Source organism: Leuciscus leuciscus (assembly GCF_965113295.1).
Source record: "Leuciscus leuciscus genome assembly, chromosome: 20".
In the NCBI taxonomy this organism is placed as follows: Eukaryota; Metazoa; Chordata; class Actinopteri; order Cypriniformes; family Leuciscidae; genus Leuciscus; species Leuciscus leuciscus.
The window spans coordinates 15,205,817-15,227,623 of NC_138744.1; the positions used below are offsets into that span (position 1 = coordinate 15,205,817).

General features: G+C 36.9%; 2 protein-coding genes and 1 long non-coding RNA gene across 4 annotated transcripts; 2 read left to right on the top strand and 1 right to left on the bottom strand.

Moving 5' to 3' along the window:
* Positions 1-323: 323 nt before the first annotated feature.
* Positions 324-8,171, top strand: ddx61 (DEAD (Asp-Glu-Ala-Asp) box helicase 61). The gene is made up of 14 exons (XM_082149915.1): positions 324-480; positions 1,253-2,210; positions 2,355-2,418; positions 2,517-2,621; positions 2,756-2,885; positions 3,396-3,542; positions 4,682-4,776; positions 4,878-5,000; positions 5,138-5,266; positions 5,474-5,590; positions 6,061-6,124; positions 6,219-6,320; positions 6,440-6,648; positions 6,747-8,171. Exons 2-13 carry the CDS (start codon positions 2,035-2,037, stop codon positions 6,637-6,639), a joined length of 1,452 nt encoding a protein of 483 aa, XP_082006041.1. The 5' UTR covers positions 324-480; positions 1,253-2,034; the 3' UTR covers positions 6,640-6,648; positions 6,747-8,171.
* Positions 8,172-8,855: 684 nt separating this feature from the next.
* Positions 8,856-21,721, top strand: tomm40 (translocase of outer mitochondrial membrane 40 homolog (yeast)). Of its 2 annotated transcripts, none has more exons than XM_082149920.1 (10): positions 8,856-8,874; positions 10,332-10,555; positions 10,642-10,709; positions 14,650-14,742; positions 14,902-15,003; positions 15,247-15,352; positions 17,609-17,731; positions 17,827-17,903; positions 17,988-18,090; positions 20,260-21,721. In XM_082149920.1, exons 2-10 carry the CDS (start codon positions 10,333-10,335, stop codon positions 20,397-20,399), a joined length of 1,035 nt encoding a protein of 344 aa, XP_082006046.1. In that variant the 5' UTR covers positions 8,856-8,874; position 10,332; the 3' UTR covers positions 20,400-21,721. The 2 variants fall into 2 exon arrangements, with proteins under 2 accessions (XP_082006046.1, XP_082006045.1); XM_082149919.1 differs by lacking the exon at positions 8,856-8,874 and adding an exon at positions 9,703-9,781.
* LOC309483865 lies at positions 11,671-12,786 on the bottom strand. Its single transcript, XR_014200662.1, has 2 exons — positions 12,480-12,786; positions 11,671-12,447 (listed from the first exon to the last, which is right to left on the bottom strand). It is a non-coding gene; the product is annotated as an uncharacterized lncRNA (long non-coding RNA).
* Positions 21,722-21,807: the final 86 nt, after the last annotated feature.

Genomic DNA, 21,807 nt, shown 5'->3' on the forward strand with positions numbered 1-21,807 from the left:
ATGCATTGATGTATTTATTCATTCACCTTTTGTCCAGACATAGGCTTTCAATCTTTCAATTTCATGTTTAACAATGTTCAGTGTCAATGTTTAATGATAAAAATATACTTAGTCAATATTTATTATTTATATTAATACTCATGCTAATGTGGTCATTTTTCATACATGACGAAACATTATCACCACAACTAAATATTTGGGAATTCTTGATATGAAATATAAAAGTTGAGGTGGGTGATGATTTTATGTGTGATAAATGTTTCTGAAGATCACGGTACCGCCCACCAAATTCAAACTCGGTCATCTGATTGGTCGACGTCGCTTTTTCGATGCGTTTACGTACTCCGAGATCAATTCAGCGCACGGCCATGTTAAATCTCTAGACGGAAGAGACAAAAGCCACAGCAACAAATAATTTCTCAAGAAACATTCGAAGAATTAATCATATCCACGAAGATTCAACTCCTTCAAGTTTAGGAGGTAAACATAGTCAAACATGAATTTAGGTACAATAGACATTTATCTTTCCCAACGTGCACAGCGTCTCTCTCTTGTGCTCGTATTAGCATTTAGCTAAGCTATCCTGTCTTAACAAAGTACCGCTGGTAGGTTGAGCTAGCATGCTGTTTAATAGATGTTTTAAATATAGTTAACCGATCTCTCAACCCAGGAAACAAAGTTCACTCTGTCCCCAGAAAAAAAAACCCGTTTTGCGCTGAGTTGTTCTTATATAATGGTTTGAACTATATTCGCGAACTCTTTCGTTGAATCGGAAACGAAAAAAACTTTGTCGATAAACCACCTTTGTGGTGCTTGTCGGCTAGCTCAGTTAGCTCCGCTAACAACTCCTGACGCTCGCGCACAATTTTAGCTTCAGAGCTTAGCGTTAAACCTTTAGCTAATTAGTGAAGGACCTTAAATCAGATTCAAATTGAAACAGATGTGCAACATTGGCATACAATCCAAATTGGCATACGAATTCCGGGGGTTTACACACTTTTAACAAGTGTTTGAAACTGTTAGCTGAACGCGGGTGTCTTGTAACGTTACACAGTTTGTGTACTGAAAGTGATGTATTATTGTCGCAGAACTGTACTAAGTTATATATGCTCGGTTCTTTTTAATATGATTTGAACACAACTGTTCATGTGTATTTAAAGATAAACTGCGAAACTAACCCTTTGCTTGATGTCAGAAATAGCCTGTCATTGATATGAAGCTAATTTTGTTTTATAACTTTCATATTTGGCAGGTGTTCCAGGATTTCCTCCACTAAAGTGTTCAGGAACTGTGACAGTAAAGTGAGGAGAAACGAGACATCGCGAAGCTAAGAGTGGAAACATTAATGAACTGTTAACTTAATTTTGGACTCGTAATCCTGCATTGACTTGCAGTTTGAAATCCCTCAGTGTCGTTGGAGTTTTTCAGCAGGTTAAATACGAGCAAGTGACACTGAGCAAAATTTGAAATTCCTTGTGACGAAGAGAATACTAGAATTTTAAGAGCACATTTAGAACCCTTAGCTGAGCCTCGTGCTTTTGAATGTAAATACTTTATACTTTTTGGATACCAAAAGGAAAACAGAGGGTACTTCAGGATTTCTGCAATCCAGCTGTAAAAAAAAAAAAAAAAAAAAAAAAGATTTAAAAGTGAATACTTTGTCACTTTTCAGGGATAACGTAAAAGTGACTTTTGAAAGGCATTAATAGATTTTTGCTCGCTTGCATTTTTGAAATCCATGTGCAAGACTTGAATTTTACAAGTACTTGTTTGCTAGTTGTTTTGTACGTTGACTCTAGGCTTGTGATATATTTATTCATATAAATATAATTTTCTCCTATTTTGGGAGAGCTTATTATTAATAATTGTTATACGCCAGACACTCTTTTTTTTTAAGAGGTCTGTACGTACCAGAAACTGTTTACACAAAAGCGCATTGAGCGTAACAGTAAAACAGTTTGACAAATAGCTCAAAAGTAGCAAAAAACACAAAGAGATAAATTTGATTGAAACTGTTGAGGAAAACATCTGACAATGGCTACAGCGAGAACAGAGATCCCTGCTTCAGTCATGCAAATGACCAAACAGAATGGACAGTCCAAGCCTATGACCCTCCAGTCAGGATCACTCACTTCCTCAACACAGTCAGGAAAAATACCTGTGATGCCCCAGAAAGGAAGCAGTATACCCCGAAGCAGTGGCGGTATCAGGTAGTCTTTATTTAATACAATTTGAAGAGTCTGGTACCTTTTGACATTGATGCCTCATATTAATCATGTTAGTTGAGCCGTTTATGAATAAAATAATTAAGTCTTGTGTAAAGTCGAATTCATTTCGTGAACTATTTCTTTTAGGTTTGGAGATGACTGGAAGAAGTGCCTGCAACTTCCACCGAAAGACATGAGAGTGCAAACCACAGTAAGTAATGAAACCAGTTTCTTATTAGATGGTTATATTGGAATGGGTTGCTGGTTTCCCAGTTTTTTAAAAATTTGTATGCCCTATTTTTTTGACAGGATGTGACTGCAACAAAGGGGAATGAGTTTGAAGATTACTGCCTTAAGAGGGAACTGCTGATGGGTATATTCGAGATGGGCTGGGAGAAGCCTTCCCCTATCCAGGTAGTCTAAGCTGTGTACAGTTAGAAAATAAACTGGTCTGTTTGCTTGGCTTATGCCTTTTAGAATGGTTGTCAAATGTGGTTGTCAAATGAGCTTGTCCATATATTTATATCCCTCATTGTTTGTCTCTGTAGGAGGAGAGTATTCCCATTGTCTTGTCAGGGAGGGACATTCTCGCCCGAGCTAAAAATGGCACAGGTAAAAGTGGAGCCTACCTCATCCCCCTCTTGGAAAGGATTGATCTGAAGAAGGACCATGTTCAAGGTTTGACATGCATTGAATTAATTATTTATAAAATTCTAAACATTAATTACATATACTACCCATCAAAAGTTTGGGGTTGGTATGATGTCTCTTATGCTCACAAAGTCTCTATTTATTTGAATACAGTGACATTGTGAAATAATATTATTGCGTAATTTATTCCGGTGATACTTACTCCATTACTCCAGTGTCACATGATCCTTAAGAAATCATTCTAATATGGTGATTTGCTGCTCAAGTAACATTTCTTATCATTGTTGACAACAGTTGAGCTGCCTGATATTTTTATGGAAACCTTGATATTTCTTTTCTTTCTTTTTTTTAAGGAATGTTTGATGAACAGTTTAACTGAATTTTTGTTGCCATGTAAAAGTCTATGACTGTCAATTTTGATCAATTTAATCCATCCTGGCAAAAGAATCTGTCTGACCCCAAACTTTTGTATATATACATTTATATACTCTTGTGTGTGTGTATAAATGTATTTTTCTTTTTATAACTTTATTTTAGCCTTAGTAATGGTACCAACTCGTGAGTTGGCTCTGCAGGTGAGCCAGATAAGTATCAACATGAGCAAGCACCTTGGTGGCGTCAAGGTTATGGCTACAACAGGTGGCACCAACCTGAGGGATGACATCATGCGTCTTGATGAGACTGGTAATTGGACTTCTTTACCATCCTTTGACTTTCCCAAGTTTTAAAATGCTTGTGATTTGAGAATTAAAGAAAGGGTTGTAAAATTTAAGTAAAAAAAGTTTACACCTTTACATTAACACTTACAAATGGCAGCCTTGCAGGCAATTCTTCATTGAGCATTAAAGTTCAGTGAGTTCTTCAGTTTGAGCTGGAAATTTGCCCAAAGGCGGCGCTCTAAATGACTTGTTTTGTCGGGATGTCACACCTACCAACTGTTTTTCTGAAGTCTTGCCAGACCACAGACATTTGAGCAATTCTTAAGTTGTGCTTCCTTGTTCCTTAAAGAGCAATGATGTTTCATAAGGAGTCTCATAATTAAATGCACTTCATTATAATGCAGGGTTGTCCAATCCTGTTCCCGGAAGGTCAATATCCTGCAGTTTAGCTCCAACCTGCCTCCACACACATTTGCTTGTAGGTTTCTAGCATTCCTGATGACCATGGCCATTTCTCAATGTGCGTTCTTAAGCGATCTTGTGTTCTCGTACTATGTCATCAATTGTCAAAGTTCAATTCCAGTACTCCAGAATGCAAATACAAGAGGACGCATGGAAGTACCTGGATTTGTTCTTCATATCGAGGATGCATCCAATGCAAACTTAACAGAATCGATCCGTTGATGTATGTACGGATGATGTATGGAAGCCTGTAAGCTTTAAACTTCTCTTTCCCACTGCAAGATGGCAAATACGTGACGTTCTTGGAATTAAGAAACATCCTTTGATTAGTTGGTTTAGGTGTGTTTAATTAAATTGGACCTAAAATCTGCAGGACAGTAGCAGGATTGGACACCCCTTTTATAATGTGGTTTTCAATCCTGGTCACCAACCGCTCTGCACATTTTGTATGTCTCAGTTATCTGACACTGAACTCAGTTCAGTTCAGTTCATGGATTTCTTTCCTAATGAACTGATTATCTGAATCAGGTGTTTTAAATAAGGGAGACGTGCTAAATGAGCAGAGCGATGGGTCCCCAGGACCAGGATTGAAACTACATATGGGGCCTAGTCATCATGGCAGTTTTTTAAAAATGTATTTAAAAGAATTTAAATACAATCCCTCTTTCTCCTTCTGTTAACCTTAATATCTTTTCTCCCTAGTACATGTTATAATAGCTACCCCAGGAAGGATCCTTGACTTGATAAAGAAAGGTGTGGCCAAGGTTGACAAAGCTCAGATGGTTGTGATGGATGAGGTGAGAAAAATCATGCAAAAAGAGTTAATTTCCAACTAAGCATCCTCTCTAAATGAATCATAAGTTCAATGAGTTCATAATATCCGATTCGTTCTTCACAGGCTGACAAGTTGCTTTCTCAAGACTTTGTGGTGCTTATTGAGGACATCATCAGCTTCCTGCCCAAAAACCGTCAGATTCTTCTCTATTCTGCCACTTTCCCCACCAGTGTGCAGAAATTTATGGTGAGAGATAGGCTACTGTTTTTATAATCATCCTAGACTTTTTGAAACCGAATGTCTTAATCTGTAAAACATTTTACAATATCCAGATTGTCTCATAAATTTACTTTAATCATGCAAATGACTGTCCCGTTGTGTAGTCCAAACACCTTCAGAAGCCATATGAAATCAATCTGATGGATGAGCTGACATTGAAAGGCATCACTCAGTACTATGCCTATGTGACAGAAAGACAGAAAGTGCACTGTCTCAACACACTGTTCTCAAGGGTAAGCAGACATTCCCTCCAACATCTGCTCTAGATTCAACTGGCATTTTGCTAATTTTCCTTTTGTATTACTCAAAGCTTCTTTGGCATACTACATTTGAGTAACTGTATTGTCTTAAAGCCTTTTTGAATGAATTGTTCTCACCTAGGGAAAAAGTCGTTTAATTTTCTCTTTTAATTCAATTTATTTGATATCACTTTTTCCTAGCTCCAAATCAACCAGTCCATCATCTTCTGTAACTCCACTCAAAGAGTGGAACTCCTTGCCAAGAAGATCACACAGCTTGGCTATTCTTGCTTTTACATCCATGCCAAGATGATGCAGGTCAGCTTCAGAAGGCAGCTACATAATTCAAAAGTTGTTAAGAATTATAAAAAAAAATTCAGTAAGGATGCATTGAAACGATAGTGACAGTAAAGACATGTATATTGTTAAAAAGATTTTAAATTTTAAAAGATTGCTGTTCTTTTGAACTTTCTATCCCTGATTTTTTTTTTTTATCATGGTTGATTTCCACAAAAATACTTAGCAGCACAATAGTTTTCAACAATGATATTAAGAAATTATTCTTGAGCATCAAAATCATCATGTGACACTGAAGACTAGAATAATGGAGTAATATTTTAAAATTACATTTTAAAGTAAATTAACTTAGAAACTTTATTTTAATTTGAAATATTTCAAAAATGTATTTGATCTTGCTGAGCATAAGGAACTTTTCAAAACAGTACAGACTCCAAACTTTTGAAAATTAGTGTGTTCTTGTTTTGCTAAATTATTTTCTATTATCACAGGAATACAGAAATCGTGTGTTCCATGACTTCAGAAACGGACTGTGTAGAAACCTGGTCTGCACAGGTATGGATAGCCACATTCGCAGCACTCTTCCTGTTTTTAAGGGATTTTCCTAAATGTTTCTGAAACATTTTTGGTGGTGTTTTACCTGTCACAGATCTTTTCACAAGAGGAATTGACATCCAAGCTGTCAATGTAGTCATCAACTTTGACTTCCCCAAAAATGCAGAGACGTACTTGCACCGTATTGGTCGATCAGGTGACCATCAATATCATCAGAAGTTAACTGATTATTATTGTAGGGTTTCCATTTATCATTTGTGTTTGTTTTTTTAATCTGTTTGTTAATTGAATTGAGTTTTCTCTCTCTGTTCTCAGGTAGGTACGGTCACCTGGGTCTGGCCATTAACCTGATCACCTCAGAAGATCGTTTCAATCTAAAGGGCATTGAGGACCAGCTGATGACTGACATAAAGCCCATACCCAGCAGCATTGATAAGAGCCTGTATGTGGCAGAGTTTCACTCCCTGAACCCTGATGAGGAGGAGGCTGCTCACAAAGCAGGCGAGCTTAATTAACCCTTACTGGTAAGAAGGCCATGTTCTGAATGGCCTGATCTGAAGCACTTCAACTTGTTTATACAGATGTGACTATTCAGACATACCAATATCTTTCTTTCTTTCAGGAGAATAAAGGGACCAATGCTTGGCATTCTGCACAATTTCTACTGAAGACAGACGCAAAGATTACTTTTTTTTTTTTTTTTTTTTTTAGTTTATTTTCTCACCAAATGCTTCAGTGGTCTGGAACTGCCATGGTAAAATGTGATCAGCTGCCACAAGTTTAGGGGCCGGTATAAAGTCATTAGGCTTGTTCTCTATGGACTCACTGAGGCAGCTTACCCTTTTTCCATTTGAAGCACAATAAGCCACTGTTCTTTGGACCCAGAGCATTGGCAAAGACCATTTACCATCCATAACTGCTGTTCGTAAGGATTTTGCCCCCTCTTTTATTTACCAGAACAATAAAAATAGAAAGTACTGGAAGGAGTTGGTGCCAAAAATAAATTCCCAAGCTTTACTAGTAGTACGTTTAGTGCTATCTATCCATCGCATAATGTGAAAGTTTTTTTGCGCATTATTTGATGAGCTTTACAGTTGATCAGGGAAAACTAGGGAGGTTTGACACATTCATAATGGTCTTCTGTTGGTTGTTTTACAGCCTTGTGTGTGTAAATATCTTGAGAGAGGCTTGTGCTTTCAAATGCAAACAGACTTTCTTTGGCTAACTTGTCTCATCACCGTGTCATCTTTCCAAAAAGTTTTTGAGAGCATCCAACACTTTAAATTCAGTCTCTGCATTTTCACTCTGACTTCAGCCATCTCTATCTCTCTAAGTGCCTTAATCTATATACTTCCTCTGGGTAGGAGGGAGCGCTCTAGGTGTGCAGTGCAAAAAAAAAAAGAAACTGCTTTGGTCAGGATTGTTAGTGGAAGAAATTGTTACCAGCTAGATTTAGACTTGTCTAATACCTCAAACCCATGAATCACTTGTTCTCTATTTGACCCACCGGTTTGTTGGTAGTGAACAGTACCTACCTCAGCATTGGCTGGGTGAGCAATAGATTTGCTTGTGTCTGACAACCAGGTATCCCAGCTCAGATGTTTGGTAAAGGCAAGACTTTTAATTTCAACAGTTCAGCCTGCATTTTTTTTTTTTTAACTGGCAGACAGTTTAGGTTGTTCTTTTTCCCCAGATGAAACAGTCAGGATTGTATTTCATTGAAACAATGTAATGTGATTGATCAGATTCAGTCTTTCCCCAATGGTGTCTAATGCACAGAAATAATCGAAGTAATGTCTTTTACAACATATCAGCATACATGCTGAGATGAAATGGCAGCTGTAATAAAGTTGGTAGCTCTTGAAGTGTACACTTTTGTCCCCTGTTGTACGTGTTGAATTGTGCTCTCTGCCATGTGTTGTATTAAGTAGATGTATGTTTTACTGCGAGGATTTATGGGATGGCCAAAGCTTTTTGCTCCAAATGTCAATGCCAGCCTATTCTGTCCCTTCTCTTTTAAACAAAATAAAGTCCAGCATATTCTCCAGATGTTTGTAATCTTTTCAAAATACCTTAAATCAAGTAAACTATAATTTTGTCTCATGAGTGACCTCATTGGTATTGGTACTGAATAAATATGCTTAATTATTTTTATAGTACAGGCAAGTATGTTTCCATTTCCATGTTTTTTCAACCTTGTTTTAGGTCGATATGGTTATAAGCTATTTTCTATTTTGTGCCTTGAATCTCACCACCACCAGATACATTCACAGCTCACTTGTATAAATGGCTGCATGCTATCACATTTCTTCTTAATCTACATGGATTATTTAAAATAAGGTAAACATGCAAGTTTTTCACACAAGCATTTTTCTATAATGTTAAAATTGTTTTTAGAGTCACAAATTAAAAAAAAGGTTACATTACATGCACGCTTTAATTTATATCTTGTTCAGTGAAGCTTGAGATTAACATTATAAAACATCTAGAAACCACTATGAACAGAATGGAAAAAGCCACATGGCTCAGCCCACACAATACTAACAAACTGAACAACCAAACAAGGCAAGTTTTAGAAAAGTGAACAAGTTGCCAATTACAACACAAACAGCACTGTGGGTCTCTTTGGCTGAAATGGAAGAAACTCTCAGACATTAATCTCTTAAGCACTTCAGCCTCTTTGGGAGGCTAAAGAAAAGCCAATTCTGTGAAAGATCAATATTAGCCCCTGCCTGAGGAGGCCATGTATGGTAAGTTATAATATCACACTTTGGAAAACTAATTTTGTGCTGTGATGGGGGAAAAAGTAAGAACAATAGGTAGAGCTAGAAATCTTGTTGGCGTCAAAAGCAATATTATAGGCAAAGCTTTGGTTTTTGTGCAGGATTTATTAGTCTTTCATTGTAGAGAAATGAACTTTCATGATTAAAATATTTTAACGTAAATATATTAAATGTATTTGAATGTATGAAGGAGGAACATTCTCAATGTTTAAAATCAAAGAGAGTGTATCAATTTAATTCAGTATCAGTTGAACACTTTTGAGGATAAAATATAAAAATACAATTTAATTCATGATGAATATATAATTGTAATATAACATATTTTCCTCACAATTCTTATGATTTGTCCAGGTGGAAACTTACATCAGGGATATCTAAAAACCATATAAAAAAACATTTTCATTACTTTATATCAAATGAACATTCACTGGAATAAAATAATAATAATATATTAAAAACTTTATTTATTTGTAATGTAAATGTTTAAAATCTGAATGGCAGTTATTAAAGATAATAAAGAATCCTATGACACCACTCATAAACTTGCTTTATAGTAAAGAACATCCTGTCGTCTATTTTTAATGTAAATGTTTACAACAAAAAACATGCATGAATAAAATGCAAATGTACAGCCCCTCATACCCTTGAAGTGTAACTTTAGAGGAGTGTAGAATACACGCCACGAACCGTCGTATTTCCTTCCCCGATTACCTCACAAGGACGCCATATTCAGTAGCCAATCATCAGACAGTTGTGGTGTCTTTTATCCAATGATCTATCAATATAGCCGGAATGGGCGGGCCAAGACGTCGGTTACGTAGTCTGTCATCCTACCGGTGCCTCTCAGCCGTATAACTGGACTGCATTGCTAAACGTGAGTATAGCACGAGGCCTGCAAATAGTTAAATCAATTATAGTTATACACTTGCTATAATTAGTCCGTCATGTGTTGATATAAACGACTGTCCAGCTAGCATATAATACAGCTTCTTTCGCGCGTCTCATTTAGAAATGTGCCAGTCTTTCTTTTTTACTCGTTAGCTTGTTAGCTAGCATTAACCTTAGCTTACCTGCTATTTAGCCAATGAGGCGTGAATGAAGCTCCACATGCTAGTGCACTACTTTTATCTAGTGAGCCAGATTCTAGTCGTTGCTGTGCACACAGAATTGGTGTTCATATTTAGTGAGTCGCAGCTGACTAACGTTACTCGCTGGTTGTCTAAACCTGGAAAGATCAAGGTTTTCAGTTGGCAGTTGTTAGAAGCAGAACTATGTTGTTTATTGTCGGTATTCTTTCGATTGTAGAAACGTGACCTTTTGCCCTATGATTGTTGTCAGTGGAAGTAGATCATCCTGAAGTTAATGAGAGTGTTATAACATTTAATGTTATTTCAATGTTATCATACTGTTGACTTGTCTTTCAGCATGGGCAGTGTGTTGGCTGCCAGCTCCCCAAACCCTCCTCCGGCCTCAGGGGGTGGCAGTGCCCCAGGGGCCGCAGGTCTAGTGACGGTACCACCAGGTTTCACTATGCCCCCAGTGTCTGCAGTCCCACCCTCCTCAGGCACACTAGGGCAGCCCGGGACAGATGCAGAGGCCTCTCGCCCCAACCCCGGCACATTTGAAGAATGTCATCGCAAATGCAAAGGTTTGTCTAAGGCTCATTTGCTTGCATTGGTCCTGTGGTCCCACAATCTATGTTCTGTTTGCTTAGTCTTTTCGTCTGCTTCTCAGAGCTCTTCCCTGTGCAGATGGAGGGGGTACGCCTGGTTGTCAACAAGGGCTTGAGCAATCACTTCCAGGTTAGTCACCACAGTGTGAATGGGATTTGCAAGCTCCTGAATAATTTATTTGTTCTTCTTAGAATTGGAAGATCAAAGGACAACAACATGTATACATAGCCAAAAGTTTGGAATAATTAAGGATTGTTAAAGTTTTTGAAAGAAGTATCTTATGCTCACCAAGGCTGTATTAATTTGGTCAAAAATACAGTGAGAACAGAAATAATGTTTTGAAATATTCAAACAATTTAAATTAACCATTTTCTATACTAATAAAAAAAAAAAAAAAAAAAAATACATACACACACTTTTTTTTCACACACAAAATTTTATTTTGGTGATTGCAAAGCTGAATTTTCAGCAGCCATTTCTACAGTCTTCAGTGTCATGATCCTTTTTGCTTAATATTTTTGAGGAAATTGTGATGCCTACCAGTGATGTGCGGGTTGATCCGAAATGAGCGGGTGCCTGCGGTCACCCGCGGTTACCCGCGGTTACGAGTCATCCAAAAATATTTTTAATGATATTCGGGTCGCGGTCGGTCGGGTCGTTTGAAATAAAGATGCCAATTAAACCTTTGTAATTTATATAGTAGTATAGAGAGCATAAGCGGAGTGGAGCGGTGAGAATCTTCGCTCATCGCTCACGGAACTGTCCACCCCTCCGCTCCCCGCTCAAAGCTACATCAGGCCGCTCCGCTCATTATCGCTCGATCAGCGCTCAACGCAGTTTGATCCGCGCTCCACTCAAATCGCCCCCCGCTCGCTCCAAAAAGGGGGAAAAAAATCTACATGTAGCCTATATCACTGTAGCTTAGACCAGGGGTTCCCAAACTTTTTCGTTCTAGGACCCACCTAGACAAGTATAATCAATCTCAAGACCCACTTGCACTGGTGCTACCAACTTTCTCAGTTGGTCGCACCAGCATGATTTGGTCGCACATTTTTTTTTTTTGCTACATGCCATGGGATTAATCAATGCATGCTGATGGTCTTAATCTGCATTCCCTAGTTTTGCACTGATGTAAAAAGACTGACAGTGACAAGCCTTCATGTTAGCAAAATATTTTAAACTTTTAACTCTTAAAAAAACTTTTAAAAACATGTATGTTCTTTAATGTTTGATTGTAATTTTACCGTCTTCACATAGGGATGGGAAATGATAAGATTTTATCAATAATAATAATGCCACTGACGATTCTGATTATCGATCCGATTCTTTAACAATTCTCTTATCGATTCTTGATAGCACTGTGTGGAAAAATGTAGTCATATGCTTTTCAAAAATGCAGTCATATGCTTTTTATGTAATTTATGTAATAAATAGAACTTTATTGTAAAGTGTTACTGATTCAAACGTCTCCTGAGTTCACTGTTGGAAAGATCAGTTGTCCAGTCATTAAAATGAATCGTTCAAAGGAGTCATTAGTTCGCGAATTGGACATGTCGTGCGCGTTGTGTGATTATCCCAGCAGTTAGGACATAGACATCCAAGATTTGTGTCAACACAGAAAACGTTTCATCACTGGATAGTTTTTTTCGTTTAATTAAAGTGTTGTTTTATGTCAGCTGAATGTCTGGGACGCTTTTCAGAGAAGATAAGGCAACAACTTATTTAGCACAATTCACACCCAGCGGTAATTGAGGAAGAAAAAAAAAATCTCCGAATGCTCCACATGAAACTTTGGTCTTCCGACCTTTTACCACCGTGTCGATTTATTTTGATTAATATGTGCGAGGGAGAGAGAGCAACACAGCGCCTAGTTTGGAGACGGTGAAGTCTTTTTTACACTTTCGCCTGGCTCCGAAGAGAGAGAGAGAGCGCGCGCGCGCGACCGAGTACTCTCTCTGCTCGTTCTTTCAGTTAAACATGCACTGTGACTCTGTCACAAGCGCAGCAGTTCATACATTATTCAGCGGTCAAATAACACTTTGGCGGGCGCTAAAACTCAAAGTCGTTTGGTCATTAATCGGACTGGTTTTGTTTCACTCATCGTAACGTAAATTTAGCTGCAGCTAAGTTCCTTTGTGCGACCCACCTTTTCTCACTGTGTGACCCACAAGTGGGTCGCGACCCACAGTTTGAAAACCACTGGCTTAGACCACAGCCTTACCTCCTAAAGAACTAATGAGCAACAACAACATTTTTCAAATAGAAATGTTTTATTTCAAATGACAAATTAGGCCTATGTAAGAAGGAATATAGCCTACACAAAGTCCTGTAAAATTAAACGAATAAATGGGCCTAATAATATGAATAACAATTATATAAACAAAAATATAGCCTACATAAAAATTTTAAAAGTAAATTTACTATTAGGCCAGAATTTTGATAAGTTAACTTTTGTGCAACGCGCACGATTAAAATTTAAATGGGCTTATATCCATTGTACACACAAACTGCAGTAAAATAAAACGAATAAATGGGCCTAATAATATAAATAAAATTTATATAAACAAAAAAATAAAATAAATATACATAAACGTTTTAAAAGTAGGCCTATAGGCTAAATGAACTATTAGGACAACATTCTTATAACTGAACTTGTGCGCAGCGCGCAGGATTAAAATTTAAATGGGCTTGTATCAATTGTTTGCATTTTACGCTGTATTTAATTTAGGCTACACTTTAAGTTACCGTATTCAATTTGCTAACCTTTTGCTTTCTTCCCAGCGTGTTCACATATCACACTGCATGTTTTCGAGAGATGTGTCTTTTTAGATTCCAAAATTAATCTTTAGGCCTACTGAAACGATGTCGTTTTCTTCTACCACATAATAGTTCGTTTCACACCTGTATGACTTCTTATTTTCCTTTTTGAAGTAGCCTACTTTTTGAACTCCATTATTGAGCCGAGTTTTGACTGAAAATAGAATCCATCTTGCAGTCATCAACAGTAGACTGAGTCAGGCTTGACTGAGCATGCTTCAGAATCGTGGTGTGCGCGGAGCGAAATTGGAGCGGGAAATAGGGCGACGCTCCATCCTTTTAAAAATGCCGCTCTGCGTTCTGTCCAAGATCCGCCCGCTTGCTCCCGCTCCACTCCGCTCACATGCAATTTTCTATGAAATACATAGGCCTACACTTTATTGGCTGAATAACTGGCGCGAAGATGACGCACGAGCTCAGTCTGCAGGTAGAGATGGAGGCGGCAAGAGAAAAGGTGAAGACTGGGGAGTGGAAGCTCCGCAAATACACAAACAGAAAGAGCAAAGTTGCCGAAATAATGAAAGATAATGACCAAAGTGCTGGCTTTGTCATGTGTATTTCTTGCTATGCATTTACTAGCCTACTTTTAAAAAATGCGGGTCAGGAAGCGGGTCGGGTACAATATTTTTTTATTTTTTTTTTGCGGTCCGAGTTGCGGGCGGGTTAGTTGAAAACGTTGGTCGGGTCCGGGTTGTTTATACATTGACCCGCGCATCACTGATGCCTACCATTCAAAAGTGTGGGGTAAGATCAATGGAAACAGAGAAATTAATAATTTTAATCCGCAAAGATAAATTAAATTGATCAAAGTGAAAAGACATTTAGAATGCTTCAAAATATTTCTGTTTTAAATAAATGCTGTTCATTAAACTTTCTATTCATCAAAGAATGCTGAAAACATTTATCGTTGTTTCCACAAAGATGTAAAGCATAAAAAAAAAAATGTTTTCAACATTAAGTAATAATAATAGGATTCATTAATAATAAATGAGCAACAATTTCTGAAGGATCATGTGACACTGAAGACTGGAGTAATGATGCTGAAAATTCATAAAATAATTTATTAAAAAATACATTTTATAAAATATATAAAAATAGAAAACTGTTCTTTTAAATTAATATTTCATAATATTACTGTTTTTACTGTATTTTTTTATCAAATAAATGTAGCCTTTGAGAGCATAAGAGTCATAAAAAAAATCATTCCATACTTTTGACTGATAGTGTATAACATCTTAATTTGCTTCCTCAGGTTAGTCACACAATTACTCTAAGCACCTTGGGGGACTCGGGTTACAGATTTGGAGCCACATATGTGGGCAGCAAACAAACAGGACCTGCAGAGGTGAGCGTCTTTAGTTGCATTTGAGCTGACAGAAATTAGATTTTTGATTTTCTGTCAACTTGCTACACCATTATTGTTTCAGAATGAAGAGAGTAGTAGAATGTGATGTTCACACCTTTTTTTTTTCTTGTCTTTTTTTTTTTTGTCTGCCCCCCTCAGTCTTTTCCAGTTATGGTAGGTGACATGGACAACACAGGCAGTCTAAACGCACAGATCATCCATCAGCTGACCAACAATGTTCGCTCTAAATTGGCCATTCAGGTATGTACAGCTTTGCAGTCATGTTCGCTGGTTGCAGTCAGAATTTTAAGGAAATAGAACAATTTATGGTCCAGTAGATCTTACACATGTAATGTGATTAAGACTTACAGTGAAAAAAATTATTCCTATAATTTGGTGAGAAGAATTGTATTCTTTCTTGAGCTTTTTTTTTTTTACTTGTTCAGAGAATCAGTGCTGCATAGTGTTCTGTTATTAATTGCCTGACTAAATGATGGGTTACAGACACAGCAACACAAGTTTGTAAACTGGCAATGTGATGCAGAATACCGTGGCGATGACTTCACAGCTGCTGTTACCCTTGGCAACCCAGATGTTCTTGTTGGATCTGGTAACAAACTTGCATTTTCTATTGACCATGACTGTCAAGCTTAAAAAATTAGTATATTAAAATATTTTTGTTTTTTTTTACGCTATTATCGTAATACACACTACCGCTAAACATTTTGGGTCTGAAAGAGAAAAAATGTGTTGTGATGGTAATATGTTTATTTAACATAAACTCAATTTAATAATCTAATATAAAAATAAGACATTGCATAGTCGTTACTGTATGAATTGAATATAAATGTATTCTTATTAAAGCTAAAAACAAAACTATTCAGTTAAGAACAGTAAGATATTTTCTCTTTTGTTTGTTTCACATTAAAGGGATAGTTCACACAAAAGTGAAAATTGTCATCACTTACTCACCCTCATGTTGTTCCAGACCTGTATGAGTTTCTTTCTTCTGCTGGATACAAAAGAAGATATTTTGAAGAATGTTGGGAACCAAACAGTTGACGTTACCATTGATAACAAACAGTACCATTGATGTCCATAGTAGGAAAATAATACAATACAATGGAAGTTAGGGATGGGACGGTATGAAAATTTAATATCACGATTATAGTGACCAAAATTATCGTGATTATGAATATTATCACGGTTTTGTTAAAACGAGATGAAACAAGTGTTCAAAAACAACTGATGCTCACACTAAAAACAGTTTAATATTTGAAAATCAACAAACAAAAAATAATACAAGCAGCTCTATGCACTTTTTCAAGCAAGATTATATTCTGTGGCATTTCCTTCCTTATATAATGACCGTCGTCAATAGCAACGCATTATAACACAGCGCACATCCATGTATCGCAACGGACGCGCACGCGCTCTCTCGTTTCATTCAAATACAACTTGTCGTCTTGCGTCTCCGTTCTTGGGCGATTGTTTTGTACGCTGTACAAAATGGATTTATAAACGGGTAAGATTTAAAACATTAATCTCAATTCAATATGTCCCTGTAATTGTGTGGTAAAAATAAATAAAAATAATCAGTGTAATAAGTGTACAATGCTAGTCTTGTTTGAACTTGTTCGTTCGTCTTTGGCTCAAAACCACTTGCTGCCAACTTTTCTTCGCGGAAGCTTCACGTTTATTTCAAGTGAGTGAGATAAAATATTTCAACTCAAAACAACATTTTGTGCCCAATTATTTCCCAGACGTAGTTTTTGGTAAGTTAACTTGCCTTGTGTTCGCTATAAACAGTGGGTGATGGTCACACAAGAGGACTCGGCACATTTGAAGTGTTTCCCCCCTATTGTAGTGACCATCCTTGATTAAGTTTCACTCAACACTTTTGTAAAAGCCAAAATATGACCACACCTCAGATTTGGTCCTCTTAAAACGCTGAAAAATCTCCCGAGTACGGTCACTGCCTTTCGCCATTCCTTCTCGAATAGAAAAAACAACATTGTGCGCTGCGCCTGCGTCAGACTGTATATGGACAGGATTTACAGTGAGTTATTAAAATCGCGATAATCAAACACGGTTTTAATGATAATTAAATTTTGAACGATAATACTAACCGTCAGTACATTTTATTGTGGTTTATAGTGAAACCGGTAATCGTCCCATCCCTAATGGAAGTCAATGGCTACTGTCAACGGCTACTGTCAACTGTCGGGTTACCAACATTCTTCAAAATAATTTTTTTTTGTGTTCAACAGAAGAAAGAAACTCAAACAGGTTTGGAACAACATGAGGGTGAGTAAATGATTACAAAATGTAAATTTTTGGGTGAACTATCCCTTTAATGACGATCCCTTTACTTTCACTTGAGACACAACTGGTAGTGTTTACATGAATACTCCACACGATGGGCAATTTTACATAATTGCGTGTGTATTTGACCATTCAAGCGCAATAAAACGTGAAAGAGAACTGAATTCCTGATCGCATGCTGAGAGACGCGGCTTTCTGTGCACGCGCTTACCACTGTGTCAGTCGGCGCGTGCACCCCATTGAGTTCTTTTTCACTGCTTGTGCTTAACACTTTTTAACATCAAACGCGTCCCAAATTTGCCATCGCCCGCTGAGAGGGGTGCTTTCCATGCACTTTGGGAGTGTGCGTCCCGCTCTTTATTTTCTTATTCATACATTTCATCATTCTAGAGTGTTGATAGTGCTATATATTTACATTCCGCGATATGCACAACATAGCAAAATCTTTAAGGATAGACTTTTTATACTCTGGTAACGATATATTGTCATAACGCCCAGCCCTAGTAGGAGCTCACGTTCACATTCATGTTTCGTCTGATAGGTATCATCGTTGCGCACTACCTCCAGTCCTTGTCTCCTGCTTTGGTATTGGGGGGCGAGATGGTCTATCACAAGAGACCAGGAGAGGAGGGCACTGTCACATCATTAGTGGGCAGGTACACAGGTAATCATTTCCAGATCATTCTTTATCACATTTTATTCAGGGTCTGTCAAAAATCATAATTTGATTAAATGTACCTGCTACCTTTTCATCCTCAGGTAGTAACTATGTAGCCACGTTGACTGTTGGAGGAGCTGGTGCACATGCGTCATACTACCACAAAGCCAATGACCAGGTACTTCATATATAGTTGAATTTAATGACAGATCTGTTACTCACTTGTTAAACTCACTTTTCTGAATCTGAAAACCTCCCACAGCTCCAGGTTGGGGTGGAATTTGAGGCTAGCACACGGATGCAGGACACAAGCATGTCGTTTGGTTATCAGTTGGATGTACCCAAAGCAAATCTGCTGTTTAAAGGTATTGGAAGGCTTTTCTTGAACGGTTTCAAAAGTTGAGTTCTGGTTCTCAAAAATGATTGGCTTAGAGCCATTTCTGGCCATGCAATATTTTACCAGTATCACATGGAAACCGTTTCACCGTTTGGTTCACTCCACTTGCAGCATTTCTCACAGCAAGTGTCATGGCGGACGAGCAAACCCACCATCATTTTACAAATCCTAATATTGTTGTGTGACTTTATGAGGGAGTCAGTAGCAACGACTTTTGTATTGAAAAGGTTGTAAAGAAGGACATTGTTTTTACTTTAAACAACACCTTATAAAACTTACAAATGCATTGCCTAGTGCTGTCATGGGAAATCCCCTTAACTGTTCAAAGGACAAAGATATTGCTTTCCTCAGCGGACATTCAAACTGATTTTGTGATTATGAATAAAAGCAGGTATACAGGTAAAGCAAAGCAGTAAAAACTCACTAAGTAAGTCTCTCATAATACTCTACTATACAAAATACAATAAGCTTCAATAAAGCAACTCAGTGTTTTAGAATTCGTAACGGGCTTGGGCTTGGCTGTTAAACTGTCAACTTGGCAGCATGGCAGTGATTGCCTACGGCCGAATCACAGCTGTGCTGATATAGAGCGATATTGCAAGGCTACTTGTGTGATATTGCTTATACAGTACCAGTAAAAAGTTTGGAAACGTTACTATTTGTAATGTTTTTGAAAGAAGTAAAATACTTAAAAATAAGTAAAATTTTAAATACTTTTTTCAGGATTATTTGAAGAATAAAAAGTTAAAAAGAACTATTTATTTAGAATAGAAATCTTTTGTAACAATATACACTACCGTTCAAAAGTTTGGGAACAATAACTTTTTTTTTTTAAAGAAATTAGTACTTTAATTCAACAAGGATGCGTTAAATTGATAAAAGGTGATGGTAACGATTTATATTGTTAGAAATGTTTTTATTTTGAATAAATGATGTTTTAATGAATAAATGCTGTTAACGTTTTACTCATCAATGAATCCTGAAAAAAAGTATTCCAAAAAAATATATTAAACAGCACAACTGTTTCCATCATTGATAATAACTGAGTATCAAATCATCATATTAGAATGATTTCTGAAGGATCATAAGACACCAAAGACTGGAGTACTTGCTGATGAAAATTCAGCTTTGCATCACAAAAATAAATTACATTTTAAAATATATTAAAAAAGAGAACCATTATTTTAAATTGTAATAATATTTCATAATATTACTTTTTTTTTTTCTTTTTTTTTTTACTGCAGGCTTGATGAGCATAAGAGACTTCTTTCAAAAACATTAAAAATAGTAATGTTTCCAAACTTTTGACTGGTACTGTATATATGTATGTGTGCATGTATGTATGTATGTATGTATTAGGGCTGGGAATCGATAAAAAATAAAAATAAAATTAATTGCACAATTTGCTGTTATAAATTGCAATTAATTGCATTTCCCCCAAGCTTGTAATCATCAATATTTAAACTTAGAATCACCTAATTAAATTAAACAACACAGGAAGAAAAAAAAGTAACAGAAAATAGCCCTATTTTAAAATAATATTAAACATCAATATATATGCCTTATTCTTTTTCAATAATCAATCAACATAATCAATTTAACAGATTTTTTTTAATTTTTTTTTTATATATACTTATAATCAAAATAAAATAGTCTTACAAAGCTATTATTACCAGAGCATGTGATCAGAGCAGGTCATTTTACCATTGTTGCCCATCATGGCTATACCAGCTCAGCAAACAAGTCTACTACAGAGAAATTTCACGTTATTTGAGCGGACTTTGCTTTTCCAGTGCGTGATCGGTACATGATTGGAGCGTTTGGGCCGTTAACAACAGAGCAGAACGCGCAGCGCAAACACAGAGCGGAACATTGAGCAGAAGTGCGCCGACACACACACACACACGGAAAAGACCCGCTCATGAAAGCTGCGCGAGAATGAAACCTGATCGCCGAACACGGAGGGGCAAAAAAAAAGTGCCACGTTAATTGCGTTTTTGGGTTTTTTTCCGCGTTAAACATCTTAAATTAATTGCAAAGATTAATGCGTTATATATCGTGCAGCCCTACTTATTCCATGAATATTCTTTTTGTTCTACTGTTAAACTTGCCTATCCTCTTCAACCTTGTTCTTCAGGTTCTTTAGATAGCAATTGGGTGGTGGGAGCGACGCTGGAAAAGAAGCTGCTTCCCCTTCCTCTATCATTAGCTCTAGGCGCCTTCCTTAACCACCGCAAGAACAAGTTTCAGTGTGGCTTTGGTATCACCATTGGATAGAACCACAGTGGCGATTTCAGAATCACAACAGATACAACCCTCCACCATGCTTGGACTGGTGCAAAGAGACATGGGGACATGGACCAACACTGAAACGGACTCAGAGACTCCCAGTATTAGTGCGTTGAACCTTCACAAGGATGGACCAGGACAAAGAGCTCGCAGGGCTGTCCAACAGAGCTCTCATCAATATAAATGTTCAGTTATCTGATAAACAGACAGTCACATAAGGTTTGTTTTTAAATGCACATCATGTGGAAGAACAATGTCCAATGCATGTAACATTAAAGGTGTTTTGGAAGAAAGTATGTATCCGTTTTCAAAATATACTTCATTCAAATACAGTCAGTTAATGTGGAGATGCCTTTGCGTTTTTTTTTTTTTTTTGCCTTTGTTGAGACAATTATTCTTTTGACTTTTACACAAGACTGTTTTCTTAAGGGCAAAAGACACATTTTTTGATCTATAAACATAAGCCATTTGTTTTGGTCTATATAAATGTCATACGGTTTGAGTGCTAATTTTTCATGTATGAATTAAAATGATTTAATGTTCAATAATATACTCCATGAAATGCTGTTTGATGTCAAAATTATGAAAATTCAATGCATGGGAAGCTCTTGGTTTAAGATTTAAGTGATGGGTTAAGTCGATGCCTGTGTCCCTTTTGCCTGGTTTCACAGACAAGGCTTAAGCCTAAAATGCATGTTTGAGCTGTTATAACTGAAAGCAACTTGCACTGACATATCTTAAAATATGTCAGTGCCATTGTTTTGTCTTGAGATGCACATCAGTAATATTTTTTTCTAAGGCACATTTATAAAAGCTACTTAAATGTCCTAATTTAACTATGGATTACTCCTGGCTTAATTTAAATCCTGTCTGTGAAACCGGGCCTTAGTCTCATGAAATAATTAGTCACACAGAACCATCTAAGACTTTTGACCATGAGATCCTTTTCCTGTATATGTCTGTTAGGGTCTTTGGGGCAAATTCGGATACTGGTTTCATATTGACCGGGCGTAACCAGTCAGACTGTCCTTTTTATGTCTCAATGTGTCTCTGAATTTTCCACATAGACAAATTTCCAAAGTTTGTATTTTAGTTAGTTGTACACAGTTTAAGGTTTTTGGGGCAGTCAAAGAGTTGGAGAAGATACTATAATAAACCTGTAAAATTTAAGCTGGTTTTAATGCCCAGTGGTTTCTCATGTCTCATGCTGATTTCATGTCTTTGTGACATTGGTGGAGTAATATAAAACAGGCTTTTGGCCTGATTATTTTACAGTGCAATTGTTGAATAAACATCTGGTTGTGAATTGGGTTTTGAAAGGAAGCAGGTTTTATTTTCATTGACAGATGAAAAGAGTCCTACTCTCATTGATTAAGGATTGCAGGATCAAATGTAT

Excerpts from the sequence above, each read along its gene's own strand:
- ddx61 (XM_082149915.1), top strand. The coding sequence starts at position 2,035 with ATGGCTACAGCGAGAACAGAGATCCCTGCTTCAGTCATGCAAATGACC. Across the intron at positions 5,267-5,473 it reads TCAACACACTGTTCTCAAGG|CTCCAAATCAACCAGTCCAT; the intron begins GTAAGCAGACAT and ends ACTTTTTCCTAG. Across the intron at positions 6,125-6,218 it reads TAGAAACCTGGTCTGCACAG|ATCTTTTCACAAGAGGAATT; the intron begins GTATGGATAGCC and ends TACCTGTCACAG.
- tomm40 (XM_082149920.1), top strand. The coding sequence starts at position 10,333 with ATGGGCAGTGTGTTGGCTGCCAGCTCCCCAAACCCTCCTCCGGCCTCA. Across the intron at positions 10,556-10,641 it reads ATGTCATCGCAAATGCAAAG|AGCTCTTCCCTGTGCAGATG; the intron begins GTTTGTCTAAGG and ends TCTGCTTCTCAG. Across the intron at positions 10,710-14,649 it reads GCTTGAGCAATCACTTCCAG|GTTAGTCACACAATTACTCT; the intron begins GTTAGTCACCAC and ends TTGCTTCCTCAG.